Raw genomic sequence first — 20,814 nt, 5'->3', positions numbered from 1 at the left:
TTATTGTGCGTTGACAGAATGTAGACGTCACTGGCTGGGCCAGCTTCTGTTGCCCATTCCTGACTGTTCCTTGAGGGGTAGCAGTGAGCCACCTTCTTGAGTTGCTGTAGTCCATGTTGTATAGAGTTACCCACATTGCTGTTAGGGAGGGAATTCCAGGATTTTGACCCAGTGACATTAAAGGAACAAAGATCTTTTCCAAGTTGGGATGGTGAGTTACTGCTATGTGCTCTGTAGTCGGTGATGTATTGCAACACTGAGCAATTACATTGTGTTCCCACTCTTGGGACCTGAAGCTTGTCAAGGTCTTTCAGGTCATTTTAAAGTTTAGGAGTCATCCTTTCCAAATCTCTTTGCTTCCATACCCCTTCCCTACCCCAAATACTGACAATACGCCTCTTCTCGTTTAAGACTTGTTTTAAAATCTACCAAAACCTTTCACCACCTCTCATACTTTGAGGCAGTATCACCTTTGCACCCAGACATGCTTTGTTAATGCAGCTTAAGTTGCTGCTGAATCATTGAGTTTCTCAGGTTGGTTCCCACTTGAGTCATGAGAAGCAAAGGAGGAATTGTAGTCCTACAGTAGGCTCCACGTTTATAGATGGGTTGGGTGGAGGGATGGTTTGCACAGGGTGATGTTTGAAAAGTAATCCTTCATCACAGTCTTCATGACACCCCACCCAGAACAATGTTATGTTTTAATTTCATGTTTCCTTCAAGATTTTAACATTTCTGTTAGTGTCACCATCTAATTTGGTTTAATTTGTATGATTGGCTTAATCAAAATAGTATAAAAGGAAAACAGGTGGGACTGGTGTTTCCAAGGAGTATAGCATAAGTACAAGGACCTGTTGTGGTGCAGTGGTGGCATCCCTACTCCCTGGACTGGGAGGCCTGAGTTCAGGTCCCACCTGCTCCTGAGTTGTGTAATAACAAGTCTGAACAGATTGATTAGAAAAATAGGTTAGCATAAAAAAATTAGACTGAGCAGACCTCCAATTCCGTTTTGATTTAGCCCCTTTCTGCGTGCCTACTAACCCCCCTTCACTTTTGATTATTCACATTGTAGTAATGGTCTTTCCTTGTAAATATCTCATTGGTTACATGAGTGTTTTACTGATGATGGTGACTGTTTGGAAAGAAAAGCAAAAATAACAAGAGTCATGGTGATTTTGGTGGTGGGAAGTTCACACAGTTGTGTGCAAAAGCACCTCTTGGAAATAAAGAAAAGTAAGACTAGTTAAGGGTTTTGATGTATGGTGTCCTATCCTATGGGCCAGGAGGCCTGGGTTCAAGTCCTATGTTGCTGAGGTGTGTAATAACATCTCTCAACAGGTTGATCAACAGGAAAAAAACAATAGAGGGCTCTACTGGTATTCTGTAATAACTTAGGAAGCCCGACTGAAAAGGAACATCATTTATAAAAGAAAGGTGTTTTGTTTTCTATCTCACTGTCTGGCTTGGATTCAAATTGGCAGTCACCTACTGTGGACATAATGACTCTCTGAATGAGATGATCTATTGGCTATGAACACTTATGCTCACCCTGAGCTTAAATGTCCCATCTTGAGTATATACTGAGTCAGAAGATTTGTGAGTTCAGCCACAGAAATGAAATGTTTGTGTGACGTCCCAAGACCATGATCTATAATAAAAGCAAAATACCGTAGGTGCTAGAGATCTGAAACAAACACAAATTGTTGGAGAAACTCAGCAGGTCTGACAGCATCTGTGGAGAGAGACACAGAGTTAACACTTATCGTTCTGGAGAAGATTCTTATCAAACTCAGATTGTATGAGTCCCACTCCAAACTTGAGCTCAGAAATCTAGACTGTCAGTGTCCCACATATCAGAGCTATATTTTGGGTGAGGTGTTAAACTGAGGCCCCAGCTGTCCTTAGGTGGATCCCTTGGCCAGTATTTTGAAGTGTTCTCCCCAGTGCCTTAGCCATTGTTTATCCCTCAATCAACATCATAAAAACAGATTATCCGGTTGTTTTCAAGTTAGTGTTGTCAGATCTTTTGCTGTGTTCGGATTGGTTGCAGCATTTCCTGCATTATAACAGTGCGGACACTTCAAACAAATAGCTAACTGACCATAAAGCAACATTGGTGGTTGTGTAAAGTGCTATATAAATGCAAATCTTTACTTACTATGGGGGATTAAAACACACAGGTACAACCCAAGCCACACAGGTTCTGATGCACCCCATACGGAACACACAGATGCTAACTTCAGTCCTCACATCTGGGCTGATCCCTAGGGGGTGAAGAGCAAGCTGTTATAATTTGCCCAAAAGTGACGGTGTTTGGCCATGCTGCGATGGCTCCCATGGCCGAATGGCCACTCGGTGGGGGCGGGATGTGGGAAAGGCTGAAGCTTGACCAGCTCCCAATATAGTGCAACTGACCAGCTCCCAATGCAGTGGGACTGCCTGCCATTGGAAGCGGGGAATAAAGACTCTCGTCCACATTTCACTGCCTGTCTAGAGTTACACGCCACTGTGGTTGCCTCTGGTAACCAGCCTGGCTGTAATCTCTCCCGACACAGGCCTGGAGCCACACCACCGTGCAATTTGAAGCACTCAGTGGAGCTTTTGTTAATTTGCATATTAACATATGTCTCCAAATCCCCGAGGTGTTGTCTGTTCATTAATATTCCTCCCGTTCCCAATCCCGGGACAGTTCCCTGTGGAGTCTCCTGTGCATCTCTGAAATTAACATTTGCGGGTGTGAGATGGGGACGGGAGGGGGTCTGGGGAATGGGAGAGAGAATTTGCATTTTTTAATTAGTCTGGATAATTATTATTTGCTGAATATTCATTCGACTGACTGCCTGCGGAACCATCTCATCCAGGACGCGGTAGAAAATATCCTTACCCCACAGCGCTTTGCAGGATTAGGAAGATGCACCTGTGTCAGGTCCAGTGAGACCCACTGCGGAAAAAAACACAAAAAGAAAAAATGATTAACCCCCCACAAACCGTGACGGGGTATTTGTTTTCTTTCTGATGAGCACAGGAGATGTCAGAGGCAGGTTCTTTACTCAGAGTGGTAAGGGCGTGGAATGCCCTGCCTGCTAATGTAGTTAACTCAGCCACATTAGCGGCATTTAAACAGTCCTTCGATAAGCACATGGATGATGATGGGATAGTGTAGGGGGATGGGCTTAGATTAGTTCACAGGTCGGCACAACATCGAGGGCCGAAGGGCCTGTTCTGCACTGCATTGTTCTATGTTCTACGTTCTATCTGTTACACGGGAGCTCTGCCTGATGTTTTCACCCCAGGAGCTATTCTGCAACAGTACAGAGTTGGAGTAGGTCTGCTGTCAAAAGTTTGAATCTTGGTTGAATAATGTTTTGTTCCTCGTTTGTCCCTTATCGCCAACTGCATCCTCGGGCCTGTTGTTTCCTCCTGTTCTTAGCTGATGCTTGGAAAGAAATACCTGCATTTAAATAGCACCGATCGCCAACGCCCCCCCCCCCCCCCCCCCCCCCCCCCCACCACAAGATGCCCCAAAGCTTCGGTCACTTTCCTTCACTGGCCTGTTCAGACATGTTAATACACATCCTCTGGAGGCAGGTGGGACTTGAACCCAGGTCTCCTGGCCCAGAGATAGGGGCACCATCGATGTACTGCAAACATCTCTTTGCACATTTTTTGAAGGGCTGGTCACTATGGTATTGTAGAACGTTGCAGCAGCTGCACTGAGGTAATGACCCAGATAATCAGTTACTAACTGTAGAATCGCTCCAGTGCAAATGTGGGGGGCAGGGGAATTCGGCCCATCGTATTTAAAGTCATAGAGATGTACAGCACGGAAGCAGACCCTTCAGTCCAACTGTCCCTGCTAACGAGATATCCTAAATTAATCTAGTCCTATTTACCAGCTTTTGGCCCAAATCCCTCCAATTTCCTATTCATATACCTTTTAAATATTGTAATTGTACCAGCCTCCACCACTTCCCCTGGCAGTTCGTTCCATACATGCACCACCCTCTGTGTGAAAAAGTTGCCCTTCAGGTCCCTTTTAAATCTCTCCCGTCTCATTTTAAATCTATTCCCTTTCGTTTTTGGACTCCCCTACCCTGAAAAAAACGACCTTGGCCATTCACTCTATCCATGCCCCTCATGATTTTATAAACCCCTGTAAGGTGACCCCTCAGCCTCCGACATCCCCTAGCCTATTCAGCCTCTCCCTATAGCTCAAACCCTCCAGCCCGGCAACACCCTTGTAAATCTTTGCTGTGCCCTTCCAAGCTTAACAACATCTTTCCTACAGCATGATGTAGCCCCAGCTTTCTGAATGAGGATTTCACTCAGTGCTGTTCTCTTGCCCTATAACCCTGCATTTTCTTCTTTCTCAGATAACCGTCTAATTTTGTTTTGCAGAAACTGCAGTGCAGAGAAAGTGAGGACTGCAGATGTTAGAGAGTCAGAGTTGTAAAAGGTGGCACTGGAAAAGCACAGCAGGTCAGGCAGCAGCCGAGGAGCAGGAGAGTTGACATTTCGGACATAAGCCCTTCATTAGGAACCCTGATGAAGGGCTTATGCCCGAAACATCGACTCTCCTGCTCCTCAGCTGCTGTCTGACCTGCTGTGCTTTTCCAGCACCACCCTTTCGACATAGAAACTGCAGTGCCTTAAATGGCATCGTTTTGTTAATTAGTACTAAATCTTAGTATCCGGTGGATGACACACATTTTACAAGAGCTTTCAAGAGGGAAATGGAGAAATTTTCAGGGCTTTGGGGCAAGAGCTGTGCGGAAAAAGATGAATTAGATAGCCCTTTCCAAGGGCCAGTACAGGCACAATGGGCAGATCATCCTCTGTGGATCTTTCCAGGGAAAAGGAGGCTGATGAACATCTGAAAATGATGGGTATAGAGTGTCAGGTAGGATGAAGATTAAGGGGGAGAACTAGGTGGAGCAGAAATGCCAATCTGGATGAATTTGCAGTGAGTTACACTGTACAGGATGCCATTCAGCCTTTGTGCCTGTACCAGCTCTCTGCAAGAGCACAAAATCTTGTGCTGCTCACCTGCACTTTCCCCCGCAGACTTCCAAATACTTTTTTCTTTGCATAATCAGATTCCCCTCCTGTAGCCTCAAAATACCCTACCACTTCCACACTCCAGGCAGAGTATTCCAAATCCCTACCCACTCACTGCGTAAAAATGTTTTTCCTCATGTTGCCCATGCTACTTTTGCCGAATCACCATAAGTAGGTAGGCCAAGGGCTCTGTTCTGTGCAGTAACTTCGAAGCTAAATAGGTTGGAGCTGTTTTCCCTGGAGCGTTAGAGGCTGAGGGATGACCTTATAGAGTGGCATGGATATGGTAAATAGACAAAGTCTTTTCCTTGGGGTGAGGGAGTCCAGAACTAGAGGGCATAGGTTTAAGGGGAGAGGGGGAAAGATTTAAAAAAAAACTTAAGGGGCAACTTTTTTTATGCAGAAGGTGGTGCACGTATAGAACGAGCTGCCAGAGGAAGTGGTGGAGGCTGATACAATTACAACATTTAAAAGGCACCTGGATGGGTATATGCATAGAAAGGGTTTAGGGGGATATGGGCCAAGTGCTGGCAAATGGGATTAGATTAATTAAGGATATCTGTTCGGCATGGACGAACTGGACCAAAGAGTCTGTTTCCGTACATCTCTGAATCTAAATTTGGGTTGACCACTTTCAGTGGCGACAACATCCATGGACTAGAGGGAGCCTCAGCTACTTCTACACAGACCTTGGAAGCTATAATTAAACATTTGTGACAAACGTGTGACAGTCAGAAGTTAATTTATTTAGGCAGGAAGTGGATGCAGATGTAACGTATTAATAGATGTATCAAATATTATGTAAGGCAAACAACAACAAGCTGCATTTGTGTAGCTCCTTATCTGTAATATCTCCTGAGACGAGGCATGTGAGTGTCATCAAATAATGTGACTCCGAGCTGCAAACAGACATGGCAGGAACTGTGACCACACAACTGGTTTAAACTGTTCAAAGTCGAGCTTTGTAAGGAAGGAGAAGTTTGGGGCGGGCTCAGACAACTAAAGTCACGACTGTTACAGGTTAAAATCTGCTGCTGCTAGAATTGGAGGATCCGAGATCTTTATTTATTCTTTCACAGGATATGGGTGTGCTTGTTGCCCATGCCTAATTGCCCTTGCTCGAGATGGCTCTGTGTTTCTGAGGGCAAGTTAAGAGTCAATCACATTGCTGTGAGTTTGGAGTCGCATGTAGGCCCAGACTATATAAAGATGGCAGATTTCCTTCCTATTATTGAACTCTATGAGCTTTTACAATAATTGATGATAGTTGTCAATGTCTCCCTCATTTTGTCAAGCTCACCTTTCCAGGTTTTATTAATTGAATTTAGACTCTACCAGCAGCCATGCTGGAATTTGAACCCCTGTCTCCAGAATATTAGCATTACTAATTGGATGACTGGTCCAGTACCATTACCAGGACACCACCATCTAACTGCATGGAAATAAGGAGGTGGGCAGAGGCATTGGGAAACAAGGATAAGATTTTGGAACCTGTGGGGGGTTGGGGGAGATCACTGGAATGGGAACTGATGCAGATCAGAGGAGCTGAGTACAGAGGGTCAGAGTGAGTAAAACTGATGTCCTCTGATTAAAAAAAGAAAGAAGAACTGCAGATGCTGGAAATCAGAAATTGCTGGAGAAACTCAGCAGGTCTGGCAGCATCTGTGCAGTGAAAGCAGCGTTGATGTTTCAGTTCTGAAGAAGGGTCACTGGGCCTGCAAACGGTAACGCTGCTTTCTCTCCACAGATGTTGCCAGCCCTGCTGGGTGTTTTCCAGCAATTTTTGATTTTGTTTCTGATGCCCTCCAACCGTTTGTCCTAAGTTAGATTGCAATTAGATTTGCCACAACCGAGCTTTCAAGAGGCAACTGCAGGGAATGTCAAATTCCAATGCTTGCTTTGTCTTTAGATCCAAAGACTGTACAGAGCTGCCTTAGTACCTGTGTAGGTACCTCAAGATAAATTATGAACAAAGTACATTTTTAAAATAACAAAAACTAGGCTCTGAAGAAGATTGGGTTGAAAAGGTCAACTCTGTTTCTCTCTTCACAGATACTACCACATTTGTTGAGTTTCTCCAGCGCATTCTGATTTTTTAATTTATTATTGTTGGTGTCTCTTTTCTTTCACAGATGAGTTGGAACCTGCGTATTATGTCTGCACCTCCTGTGAGGAGCCCTTTTCCAATGCTAGGGTCCTGCTGCACCATGCACAGTACACCCATGGCCTGCAGATCTACCTGGAACTGGATGATTCGGAGAGGACGGGGATCCCTCCATCGCCCGGGGAGGAGCAGGTCGCTCCATTCGCCTCCATGCTCGAGGGGAGCCCCTTCGAGGAGCCACGATGCCCCGAATCCTCAGTGCGTGGGCCCCGCTCCCCGGCCAACTCACTGCTCTTCGGCCCATCGGCCCTGGGCCAGCCGGAGTACAGCGACAGCGGCTCCGAGGAGGCCGTCTCCCGCCACCGTGCCACCGAGCGGACCTTCCCTATGAGGATGCCGGCGAAGGCAATGGACTTTTCCCGGAGGCTGCGTAAGCTGGCGGCGGGAGGTTTGGGGCCTGGTGCAGGAGGCCGACCGGCCTTCCTCTCGGGTCTTGCTTCATCTCCACCGCCCGCTTCCTCCTCCTCCTCCTCCTCCAGGCCCCACGGCCGCAGCAAGGAGTGTGAGTTCTGCGGCAAGAGCTTCAAGTTCCCCAGCAACCTGGTGGTGCACCGGAGGAGCCACACTGGCGAGAAGCCGTACCGGTGCCCCTTCTGCGACCACGCCTGCAGCCAGTCCAGCAAGCTCAAGCGCCACATGAAGACGCACATCAACCACGCCGGCATCCTCAACGGCTGGGCCGCAGCTCTGCCCGATGGCCCCCTCCTGGAGGATGGCTACCGACACCGGGCCTACCAGGCACCAGGCCTGGAGAATGGCATGGCCGAGGACGGCGACGAACACACCACCACCGACTACCCAGCTCTCAGCACTGAGCATGACATAAAGGTGAGGTCTGGCAAGTTACTCATCCTCCAGCTTCCTTCCCCTCAGCACCCAGTACAGGAGGAGGCCATTCGCCCCATCATACCTTTTGGAAGTACAATCAACTCCTTTTCCCCTCCCATCTTTTCCCATCGCCCTGCAATATTACTTCCTCAAGTCAATAAATGTAAGCCTGAGCAAGTTACTCACTCTCCTGTTTACCTCCCTTCGCGTTCCATCACATGCGAAGGCCATTCATCCCAAGGTGCTCTTTGAAAGAGTAATGCAGCTCCTAGCCTCCTTGCGTCAAATCAAACATGAGCCCTGGCTTACACCGCCTCCCCCAGTCCGAGACAACATGTGAGCAGGCCATTTGCCCCATTGTGCTCTTTGTGAGTGCTATCCAAATCTTTCTCCTGCAGCCCTGTAATATTTCCTGTGCAAGTCACTCTTGACCTAAAGGTGAGCTCTAGCAAGTAACTCACTCTCCAATTTCCTCCTCTCAGGAGCCAGCACAAAGAGAAGGCCATTCGCCCCATTGTGCGATCCAACTCCTTTCACCTCCATCCTGCTGTTTTCCCACAGCCCTGCAATATTGCCTCCTCAACTGGATACTCAGTAGCAGCAGTGTGTACCAGTGACAAGTTGCACTGCAGAAGTTCACCAAAGATCCTCAGATAGCCCCTTCTAAACCCACAACAACTTCCATCTGGAAGGACAAGGGCAGCAGATACATTGGAACACCACCAACTCCCGTCTAAGTCACTCACCCTCCTGACTTGGAAATATATCAGCGTCTTTCACTGCTGCTGCTGCACCCAAATCCTGGAATTCCCTCCCTGAGGGCACTGTGGCACAACCTCCATCATATGGACTGCAGCAGTTGAAGAAGGCCTTTAACCTTCCCAAAGGCAACACGCAATAAATGCTGACCAACCAGCGGCACCCGCATCCCACAAACACACCAGGAGATATAAGATCTTAATATTTAGGAGCAAGATTAGGCCATTCAGCCCATCAATCCTCTTCCACAACTGTAAGACTTTGGCTGATCTGTTTGTGGTCTCACCTCCACATTCCTCCCTACCCCCATTATAATTTGGGACCACTTAGATGATTAAAAATCTGTTTTATTCAGTCTTGAATTTATTCAATGACACACCGTCCATCCCACCACACCCCGGCAGTCTCCAGGGCAGCAAATTGCAAAGGCTAAAATTACTCTGAGAGAAGAAATTCCTCCTCATTTCCATCGTAACTGGGAGACCCCTTATCTTTACGCTGTACCCTAGTTTCCCTCAGGAAAGGAAATGTTCTCCTCTCAAATCCATTTAAATCTTAAGTCTCCTCTGATTCTTCCAGACGCCAATGAGTGTAGTTGTAAATAGCGATTTCTTAAAGAGTTGTTGAATGGATTCTGGCCATGGCTAGTGTTTACTGCCCATACCTAATTACCCTTGAGAAAGTGCTAGTGAGGCTCTTTCTCCAATCACTGCAGTCGATAAACATGAGAGAGGAAGCTAATCTTTAAATTGAGGTGGAGGAGAGGTGGGGTGGGGGTCTTTGACATTTTAGAGAAGAAGACATTGTGGATGCTCGGTCATTGAAAACGTTGAATAATTTGAGATATTTTGGGAATTGAAGGGTGTCGAGATAGTGTGGGGAGATGGAGTTGTGATTTGATGGGCTTAATAAATGGTAGAGGCGACTCGAGATTGACTAAGGTGACTAAGGGCAGATGGTGGCCTATAGTACTATCGCTGGACCCCAGACAATGCAGAGAGCCAGGTAATGTTTCAGGGACCCGGGTTCAAATCCCACCCTGGCAGATGGTGGCATTTGAATTAAATAGAAATCTGGAACTCAGAATCTAATGATGTCCATGAATCCATTATCACTTGTTGGGAAAAACCCATCGGTTCACTAATGTCCTTTAGGGAGGGAGACTGCCAACTTTACCTGGTTTGGACCACAGCAATGTGGTTGACTCTTAACTGCTCTCTGGGCAGTTAGGGATGGACAATAAATACTGGCTGGCTCCTAGCCGGCGATGTCCTCATCCCATGCAAACTTCTGCAAACAGGTGTCACTGCATTAGTAATTCAGATCTGCAGGGCTAAATCCCACCATGGAAAATGGTGAAATTTGAATTTGGTAAAGATCTGGAATTAAAAGAGAAATGAGCAAACATCTAACGATTGATTGTCATAATAAAGTGATCTAGTTCACTGTAGGGAAGGAAACTGCTGTCCTTACCTGGTAAAAACAATAACTGCAGATGCTGGAATGCAAATACTGGATTAGTGGTGCTGGAAGAGCACAGCAGTTCAGGCAACATCCAACGAGCAGCGAAATCGACATTTCGCGGAAAAGCCCTCCTGATGAAGGGCTTTTGCCCGAAACGTCGATTTCACTGCTCGTTGGATGCTGCCTGAATTGCTGTCCTTACCTGGTCTGGTCTACATGTGACTCCAAAGCCACAGCGATGTGGTTGACTTTTTAAAAATATTTATAATAAATATATATTTACATTGAAATACAATTTAAAATCAGAGCTTCTGGAAGAACCATTTATTCTTTCCTGTCTTGCACCATTCGTTCAAACTTCCCATCTGGCTTTACACTTCAGAGTAGGATTCCTCAAAACTCCCTTACTCACAACAGTCTTATCCAGGGGAATGTACAATGGTTGGCATCAGCTGGTTGTAGTTATGTACTTTTCATAAAGGACTTGACCTTGGCCACCTTCATCTTGCCCATTTTGGCAGTCACCTTACACAGGTAACGATCCACACCAGCAACAAGGATGTTACATTAAAGTCTGTCAGAGGTCCCATCATTGACGTTCTTTACACTGACATCTTTGCTAAATGCCTTTGTGCAATAAATGCTGGCCCAGTCATTGACACCCACATCCTGTGACCAATGAGGAAAAAAGCCATAGCAGAGAGATGGGCTTGGTTAGCCTTGGGTGACTGTGTGGAGTTTGCATGTTCCCCCGTGTCTGTGCGGGCTTCCTCCCACAGTCCAAAGATGTGCAGGTTAGGTGGGTTAGTGATGGGAAATGCGGTTTATGAGGTTAAGGTGGGATGCTGTTTGGAGGATCCTTGCTGAATTAATGGGCTGAATGGCCTCTTTCTGTAATGTTGAGATTTTATGATAACTGTGAAGAAGTAGGAATGTAAACGCAGGCCTGTACTGTTAGGCTGCAGGGGCCATTTTGCTGAGCTGTCACATTCACAATAACTCTTGTTGTATATTGTGTATCACAACAGATAAAGGTCCTGAAGGAGGAACCAGAGTCGGGTGAAGATCAGCAGCTGGGGAAACTCAAGGAGCAGTTGGACTGCCAGGCAAATGAGGCCCTGTCTGAGTCAGAACGCCTCCAGATGGAGGGGGACAGTGACCTTGCTAACGGTGAGACCGAATCGGCCAGGGCCTCTCCGCCAGGCCTGGCCAACGGTTTTGGCTTTCATTCCAAGCGGCTTCTTGCACCCCCACGGGGCCCCAGCCTTCTGAGAGGGACTCTCAGGCAGATCAAGGCCGAGAAAGACCACCTGTCGGAGGAGGCCAGCCGGAACTTCTACTCCCGGTGGCTGGCTGACTGCGCAGCCTCCCGGAGACCGGCGGGAGCCCCCTCCTCTACGGCCGCCGGCGCCCGGGCCTCCCCGTCGTCCGAGAACTCCGTCGAGAATGCCGGCTCCTGCTCCTCCAGCCCGCCCCGGGAGGCGTCGGCAGACAGCGGCACGGCCAGCGGGCACAGCACGCCGAAACGGCTGGGCGTCGGGCGGGGGCTGGGCGAGGGGCGCCGCCGCAACACCTGCGAGTTCTGTGGCAAGACCTTCCGCAATGCCAGCAACCTGACGGTGCACCGGAGGAGCCACACGGGGGAGAGGCCATACCGCTGCGAGCTCTGCAGCTACGCCTGCACTCAGAGCAGCAAGCTGACCCGGCACATGAAGACACATATGCAGCCGGGCAAGGAAGTCTTCCGCTGCAACACGTGCAACATCCCCTTCAGTATCTACAGCACCTTGGAGAAGCACATGAAAAAACGCCACAGTGAACACCTCCAGGAGCCCCAGCTCTCCAATTGAGGTGGGGAGGTGGTGGGGGAAGTGACATCATAGCCCGGTTCATGGGGGGGGACTTGGGGTGTAGGACCCTGACAGAGGAAAGGATGGACCTTCTAGATGGAGGGTGCAGTGAGAAAACTTTCCCTCAGTCATTCTGTACAGAACTTATGGGGCATAAGGACCAGGGCAGAGATGTGGGCTGAATGGTCTGGGTTCCAATTGGTAAAATTTGATGTAATCCCCGTGAAGATGAATGTTCTTCCCAGTCCCCATCCAATATGTTTATGAACATTTAAAGTTTCAGGCATTTAAACCTTAGCCGCGGCGGTGTGGGGAGCATGGGGGTTTCCCAGAACAAACAAGAGCCAAGTGGTGCCATTGTTGGCCAATTTTCAGTTGGGACGGAGGCCTTCCTGAGCTAGGAGTGGGATGTTATGGATAAATGGAGTGAGGAGGAGGACCATTGGTAGATGATGTTGGGGAGGAGGAAAGGAAGAGAATAGGAAGAGCTTTATTGGCCAGTTGGACAATATTTGAGGGGTGGGGTGCCAACCTCACACGCAGGAGGATACTCCGCTGTGCCAGCATTCTTCAGTTAGAATTTTTCTCGTGGGTGAGGAGAATGGAGGCATTGATCTGCCACTGAAAGGAAGTGCCTTAGAACTACACAGGGCCCCACATGGAGACTTCAAGTGTGGGACTCTCAAGGGACTAGAGACAATGGCAGAGAAACACCCACACCAGCGCGAGTGCCCACGGCACCCAGTGTTCCTTTGAAGCTGTGCAGCTGCCCGGAGGTCTGTGCACATGGATTGGAAATGTCTTGACATGACCTTACAGCTCCAACAGCTGTGCCCTCCCATCTCCGAAACGCCTCCTGTATTGGTTTCCTGACCCCCTTCTGCTCCTGGCACTCACCCCCCCCCCACCCCCAATCCTCTCAGATAGGTGAATGCCAGATATTTCCGAGTTTACATTCATCGCAATCCAAAGGCTCAGGTTCGTGCTCAGGGTACTTGGTAGCTGTGGAAGGTTAAAATTCAATAAACTGAGACCTTTTTGAACAGAGGAGCAGGGGCTGATGGCCTGCTCCTGCTCTGACGGAATTTGTTGTGATGCACACTGAGGTTGAATAGCTGAGACTCATTGTCAAGGCTCACTCGATAAGAACGGCCTATTAGGTGGGATAGTGAAGACAGGTGGGTGTCTCACTCATGTTGATCACTGAGCGTGTGACCCCTCTGCTCTCAAAGAGACTTCCATATTTGTGAACAGCAGCACCATTCTCTGATGGGTCAGAAGCGAAGCACTCTCCTTGGTCCCTTAGGCCTTTGAAAGGACTGCTGAGGAGTTCTCGCTGCTCCATGCTGACCCTCATGAGTCAGCCTCATGGTCTCGATCACACAAAACCAGTTTAGGAGGCCTGCTTGTGTTTGTAAGTGGGGCTGGGGTGATGAAGAGGGTGCTCAGGGGTGAGAATAACCTCCTGGAGCGGTGGAGGGAGTCACAGGTCCCTTTTTCCCTTGGGGTGGGCTATTATACTTGATGCCCGTATCAAATACCACTCCGTGGGCACAGGATTAAAGCCATTCAGCTCCTCAAGTATTTCAATAGAAATCGCTTTGAGCTGTCATGATCTTGTAAAAGTCTATATATAAATGCAGGTCTTTCACACCACATCAAGTCCAAATCTCTCGAAGTCATTACTCTGTAAAAATCCAACCCACTAATCATCAAAGCCACTGTTCTGACCCCTCCAACATCCTCTCCATTTTGAGATGGCAAGTTGCAAGTTTCAAATTTCCACCACCCTTTGCATGGAAGGGAATTTCCTGAGTTTTACTCCAGGACAGCCTGGTTTTTATTAAGACCTATAATGGATTTCCCCTCACCAGCACTGACAGGGATGATGTCAAACTGATAGCAGTCATATTGTTCAACAGTTCAGGCACATCAAAGCACCTTAGGCAAAACCGACAGCAATTTTAACTTTGGCTATTCTCTTCTCAACAACAAGGTGCATTTATTTAGCCCCTCTAAGGTTGCACTTCACAGGAGCATTACCAGTTTGATGCCATTTAAGGAGATATTAGACACACACCACCAAAACCTGGATGATGAAAGTTTTTGATGAATGGCTCAAAAGGATGTGAGAGAGGCAGAGGGGTTGAGGGACAGAGTTCTAGAACCACCCAAAGCCTACATTTCCCTGTCAGATTGCTTTGGTGGTCACTGCCATGGTGTGTCAGTTCAGTGTTTCTCCAGTGAACACCCTCAGTTGGAAGGCTGGCGGGTGGAGAAGCGGCTAGGAGAGGTGATTCAGTCCCCTCTGCCAATCACTTCCTGAGATGTCCAGCGAAAACTGCATTATGGAGTTCAACTGTGTTGCCATCCTTTGTCGAAGAGCTTACCAACTTGGTCTGGACTTGCCACAGTGGTATTTCAATCTGTGCAGAGAGCTGGTACGCCATTGCAATGACACGTCGCAAGAAGATGGTAAAGCCTGGGTCCTGTGAGGGATGGGGGGTGTTTTATCTGCAGCATTTTAAATCACGGTGCCCAGCACCTGGAATGACTTGGATCTGCAAAAGTTATCAGTGATGATACAGGGGCTGGTAAACGAGGTGTCTATTGGGGTAGTGGTGCACGTGTGCCAGTGAGTGTAATGGTTCAAGGAGCCTACCAGAATTGCACCTCCATCGGAGAGTTGGGTAGACTCCTCTGTATTTTTCTAATAGTCATGTATTTTTTACATGGTGCGCTGGGAGCGAAGCAGTTTTTTTCTTTGTAATGTATTTCACGCTGAAAGCAGTCAGGGTGCCCCAGGATTAGGGCAAAGGGTGCGTTTTGTATGACAATTTTTTGTATTACCAGTGTGTTTGTGATAACTTGTGTGGGTTTGGGTCAGTGTCAAACACGATTCTAATTCAAGAAGAAAGCTCGGGGAGGGTGGGACGGGCACAAAAGTACATTTGTTGAATGTTGTATAGTTTAATATTGTGAATGACTGAAAACTGGCATGTTCAGGGGTGGGGTGGGATGGGTAGAATTGCAGTAAAACTGTACAATATTTGCCAGACAGCACTGACCTCATCTGTTTTACTTTGTCACTGTGGGGAGTATATCTTTTGGCTGATGGGCTTTATTGTAATGTTTGGTAGGGAATTCTTTAGAGCAAGGCTTGTTTCACTATGCGGTGGGGGTGGGGTAAGTGTTTAAAGGGAGTGTGACATGTAGCAATGTTGTCACTGGATGTACTAGTTTGGGTGTTAACAGGAGATAATACACCCTTGCATGTAGTCTCTCACTCTCACAGTCACACTCATACATGCAAAGCCGCACTCTCTCAAACACGCACAGCCGCACTCTTAACACTTGACAACATACACTGATACTCACACCTACACACACTTCCACAGCCCCACACTCATCCTCACTCACCGACACACCCTCAAAACACTTTCACACCCACACACACACACACACACACATATATACAGAGACACAAATCACAATTCCCCTGATCTTTAGCTGTCAGAATCAGCTCTGCATCTCAAACCGATCTCATTGGTGTCCACTTGGGGATTGCTGATGGAGTCTGGTCAGCCATAGCCCTCTGAAACAGAAAGTGAAGGCTTTGAGTCCCCACTGCAGAGTCATGAGGGTCATATTTCAAGCAGACACAGTGTTCCACACTTGGAAGAGTCGTCTTTCGGACTAAGACGTTAAACCAAAGTCCTGTCTGCCCCTTGGGCAGACATAAAAGACCCCTTGGCCACTATACAGGAGAAGCTGGGAATTTCTCCCTGGCGTCCTGGCCAATGTTTATCACTGAACCAAATGCACAATAAAACTGATTACTTATCATTTATTGCTGTGATGTTGCAACTGAGGCTTTGGAGGGACACATTATTGCTTTAGTCCCACTACTCCATTGGTCACAATATGAAATAAAAATACTTCTCCCAGTTACCAAGATGGCCAATTAAATAAAGATGCAATAAATGGTTTATATGCACAGTCAGTAATAAAGGAGTATAAAACCTTATGACTGTCAATGTCCTCAAAAACCCACACATTCCCATATGTAGACATGCTTCAGGAAAAGAGAAAAAAATTAAAGAAAGCTCTAATGGATGGTTCTGTGGCTTAATTGGTTAAAGCGTCTATCCAATAAACTGGAAATGCACGGTTCAAATCCCAGTGGTACCTACTCATTGTATCGAAGGCTCCTTGTTTCAGATTCTTGCAAGGGCTGTAGTGGTGATCAAGCAAAACACCGTCCTGGTTGAGTTTCAGCCTGTTCAGACCTGGCTGGTCTGTGATACAGAGTAACGCCATCAGTGTGGGTTCAATTCCCGCACCAGCTGAGGTTACCATGAAGGTCCCCACCTTCTCAACCTCACCCCTTGCCTAAGGTGTGGTGACCCTCAGTTTAAACCACCAGCAGTCCTCTCTTTCTAATGACTATAATGATTTTTACAATTGTCTCTGGAGCCTTTTTGGCATATTTTGTTCAAAAAAAAGCAATCACTATTTCAAATAAACAAGCAGGCTTCACCTGGAGTGTTTTTTTTTTCAGCGATCAGTTGGATAGCTTGTTCTTTAGCAGGCTTTCCTCCTACTCCGCTTTGTCCTCAGTGATCTTCCCTTCAACTGAACCAGGTAAAACCTCCCAAGCCAGTCATTGTTCAAACAGCCCTAGCAGTGGTCTGAAGCAAAGCAAGCAGTCATGTGATTTCTAGGAAGACTAGTTTAAAAAAACCTCTCCAATGTCCACAGTGGCCGTCCAACTACCTCTTTGGAAAAAATCACTCCAGATATGTCCACAAAACTGGCAATACATTCATTCTTTTTCCACACGCATCTAACTCCTCCAAAGAATTTTTAAAATATCAAATAACAAGTTTCTTTGTAACACTGGGAGCTAGCTATGTGCAAAGTGTCCACATGCCCCATGGTATAACAATGGGTACAAGTCAGAGATGTTTGAATGGCTGTTAAACCTTCTTAGCAGGCTGTATAAACACTTCACTATATTGTGGAACAGCTAATGGTAGGGGTCCAGCTTTAAAGTGCAGTTAGTCTATGATTACACGGCTGGATTATCAGTAGTCATCGCAGTCCAGTGACAACATTGGGAAGCGGGAAGGGGAGGGGGAGTAGAAATGGGGGCTGGGGAAGTATTTTGTAAAAATACTGTCAACCCAAGTTTTGAAGAGCAAATATTTTTAATGTATTTTATAAAATTGAACTTCAGTGAAAAGCAACTTGCTGCATCACCTGAATTAAAAAAAAGAGAGATTTGGAAAGTGCAGTTGGCTTTTGATTTATCATCCTCTCTCACCCATGAGATGTTACTCAGTTGATAATAGTCATGGCCTAAACTAGGATCCCAGGTCTTAATCTGAGCCCGTGTTGAACTGAGCCTGGCTGACAGGCAGAGGTTTGGCCTCAGGACCACTGTCTGTAAAGCACACTCCCCTCTCCTTGCTCCCACCCCATGTTGAAGGGAGAGAACCTCACCCTCTCTTTTGTTAGCAAATAGAGTAACACAGCACAGAAACTGAGCCTTTGTCCCAACCAGTTCATGCTGAACATAATCCCAAACCAGGTTAAAATGAGGACTGCAGATGCTGGAGATGAGAGTCAAGAGTGTGGTGCTGGAAAAGCACAGCAGGTCAGGCAGCATCTGAGAAGCAGGAAAATAGATGTTTCGGGCAAAAGCCCTTCCCAACTAAACTAGGCCTACCTGCCTGTGCTTGGCCTATATCCCTCCAACCATTTCTTATTCATGTACTTATCTAATTGTCTTTGAGACATTGTAAGTTTTACTGCATCAACCACTTCCTCTGGAAGTTCATTCCATACATAAACCACTCCCTGTGTAAAAGAATTGCACCTAATATCTTTTTAAAATCTTTCTCCTCTAACCTTAAAAATATACCCCCTAGTCTTCAAATCGCACACCCTAGGGAAAAGAGACATGCCATTCACCTTATCTATGTATGCCTTTCATGATTTTATAAACCTCTATAAGGTCATCCCTCAACCTACACACCAGTGAAAAAGGTCCCAGCATATCCAGTGTCTCCTTATAACTCAAATCCTCAATTCCAGGCTACGTCCTGTTCTTCTGAACTCTCGCCAGCTTAATAATATCCTTCCTACAACAAGGAGACCAGAACTGGACACTGTACTCACCAATGTCCTGCACAAACTCAACATCATGTCTAACTCCTATACTCAAAAGGTCTGAGCAATGAAGGATACACACCTTCTTCAAGACAAAAAACTGCAGATGCTGGAATCCAAGGTAGACAAGCAGGAGGCTGGAAGAACACAGCAAGCCAGGCAGCAGCCTATGCATATGTGGTGCAAACTTCAAAGAATTATGTACCTGAACACCTAGGACTCTGTTCTATAACATTACCCAAAGCCCTACTTTTAATTGTATAAGACTTGCTTTTATTTGTTTCACCAAAATGCAATTTATCCAAATTAAACCCCATCTTTCTTTGCTCCGGTTTACTCCCACAGTCTAAAGGTGTGCAAGTTAGGTGGGTTGGCCATGCTAAATTGCTGAGGAGAAAGTGAGGACTGCAGATGCTGGAGATCAGAGCTGAAAATGTGTTGCTGGAGAATTCCTGAAGAAGGGCTCATGCCCGAAACGTCGATTCTCCTGCTCCTTGGATGCTGCCTGACCTGCTGCGCTTTTCCAGCAACACATTTTCAGCTCATGCTAAATTGCCCTAGTGTTCAGGGATGGAAAATGGAGAAGGACCTGAACCCTCCATGTTGTAGGTTGGGATGCTCTTTGGAGATTCAGTGTGGACTCGATAGGCCAAATGGCCTGCTTTTATACTCGAAAGGATTCTTTTCTGTTGTAAAAATGTGTATTGGGTGTGGGAAGGATTGAACACAGCTGTGATGGCTGATCCCTTCATGGCTGAACAGCTCAACGAAGCTCCCCTCCACCCAATAAAACACACAACATGGACAACAAAGAAATGATGCACATCAAAAGGTAGAGGGTTCAGATCCCACTGCATAGGCTTGACCTCATAAAATATTGTGACACACCCAGTGCCAGTACTGAGGGAGTGCTGCACTGTCAGAGGTGCTAGTTATTGAATGGCATATTAAATGGAGATTTCAGCTCTCCTCCTGGTAAGATGGAAAAGATTCCACTGTCGCTTTGAAAAGAAAAGCAGGTGGAATTCTACCGCAAAGTCCCGGCCAAAATGTATCCCTCAACCGACCACAAGAAGTAGATGATGGGAGTTTGCTGTTTGCAAATTGGCTGCTGTGTTTCTTGGGTTACAACAGTGACTTTCACTTCAAAGCAGACTGGGGACATTCTGAAGTCTGAAGGTCAAGCCTTGGATCCCAAATTCTATCCGACTCCTGACCTTGTCCTCTGTGACAATCCGCATATTTGGATGCTAAGTTGCAAAATTCTTGCAAACGGCAGAGGTAGAAGTTGCTTTGATCTCAGTTTTAGAGGGCCAGGGAGTGAGGATGAAGGGATATTGGTAACGGATTATTTGTTAAACCTTTGTAGGGTGGCACAGTGTTTAGCACTGCTGCCTCACAGTGCTACGGACCTGGGTTCGATTCCAGCCTCGGGTGACTGTCTGTGTGGAGTTTGCACATTCTCCTCGTGTCTCCATGGGTTTCCTCCCACAGTCCAAAGATGTGTAGTTTAGGTGAATTGGCCAAGCTAAATTGCCCGTAGTGTTAGGTGCATTAGTCAGAGGGAAATGGGTCTGGGTGGGTTACTCTTCGGAGGGTCGATGTGCACTTGTTGGGCCAAATGGCCTGTTTCTACACTGTAGGGAATCTAATCTAATCGGGAGCAGGCCAACAATGAGAGGCAGAAAACAACTCAGCTGCACCCAGCCTGTCTCTCTCGCGCGCGAACACCCGGAAATCTCCACTCAGAGGTTTATGGAGACTAGATCACAGAAAATATTTAGAGAGGAGGTAGACGGATGTTTGAAATATTGGAAATTTGAGTGCTATGAGAAGCTGGCACACAAGAGGAGTTGAGGCCTAGGACAGATCACCTATGATCTTCCTGACTTGGCGGGGCAGACTTGATGGGCCGAATGGTCTATTTCAGCTCCTGTTTCTTATGTGTTTCTCTCAGGAATGTCCCAGGGCACTTTAGAGCCAGTGAAACCCTTTGTGAAATGTAGTACGTATTATGAGGGAAAAGCAGCAGCCAGTTTGTACGCAGTCCCACAAACAGCAATGTCATCGTGTCCAAATCCTGAATGTTTTTAATCTTGAGATGTTGGTAGAAGCACAAACATCAGCCAGGACACTGGGCACTGGCGGAGCCTGAGGAGGCAGTAGTCTCCCTGATCTTGTTTGTGTTAGTGATCACTGGATCTTTTAGGCTGGTCTCGGTTTAGTTGCTAGGCCAAAATACGGCACCTTCTGACAGTGCAGCACTCCCTCAGCACCAGCCTCACTGTTTTGACATTAAGAACTGAAGAGGAACTTGAATCTCTGATACAGTGACAAGACTGCTTGTTAGGAAGTCACTTCTGAGGGAACAATGCACTGAAATTTGGTCTCTTACCTCAAAAACTGAGCTCCTTCTGCATCTCACACTGAACCAGAGTGTTTTTAATCACTGTATCTGCCTCCAAATTAACATTCTGACAATCCCTCCCCCAACCTTTTTAGAAAAAATGCTTTCTA

General features: G+C 46.8%; 1 protein-coding gene across 1 annotated transcript in view; it reads left to right on the top strand.

Annotated features, from left to right (window-relative positions):
* znf296 (zinc finger protein 296) overlaps positions 1 to 17,405 on the top strand; it is a 45,579-nt gene extending 28,174 nt beyond the window's left edge. Inside the window, exons 3-4 of the mRNA XM_072549438.1 lie at positions 7,191 to 8,050; positions 11,302 to 17,405. Coding sequence (XP_072405539.1) covers positions 7,191 to 8,050; positions 11,302 to 12,123 — 1,682 coding nt within the window. The 3' untranslated portion in view covers positions 12,124 to 17,405. The remainder of the gene's footprint in view (positions 1 to 7,190; positions 8,051 to 11,301) is intronic.
* Positions 17,406 to 20,814: the final 3,409 nt, after the last annotated feature.

The sequence above is a fragment of the Chiloscyllium punctatum genome, chromosome 29, assembly GCF_047496795.1.
Source record: "Chiloscyllium punctatum isolate Juve2018m chromosome 29, sChiPun1.3, whole genome shotgun sequence".
Classification (NCBI taxonomy): Eukaryota; Metazoa; Chordata; class Chondrichthyes; order Orectolobiformes; family Hemiscylliidae; genus Chiloscyllium; species Chiloscyllium punctatum.
The sequence above is the reverse complement of the archived record's forward strand: the minus strand, read 5'-3'. Positions and strand labels throughout refer to the sequence as shown.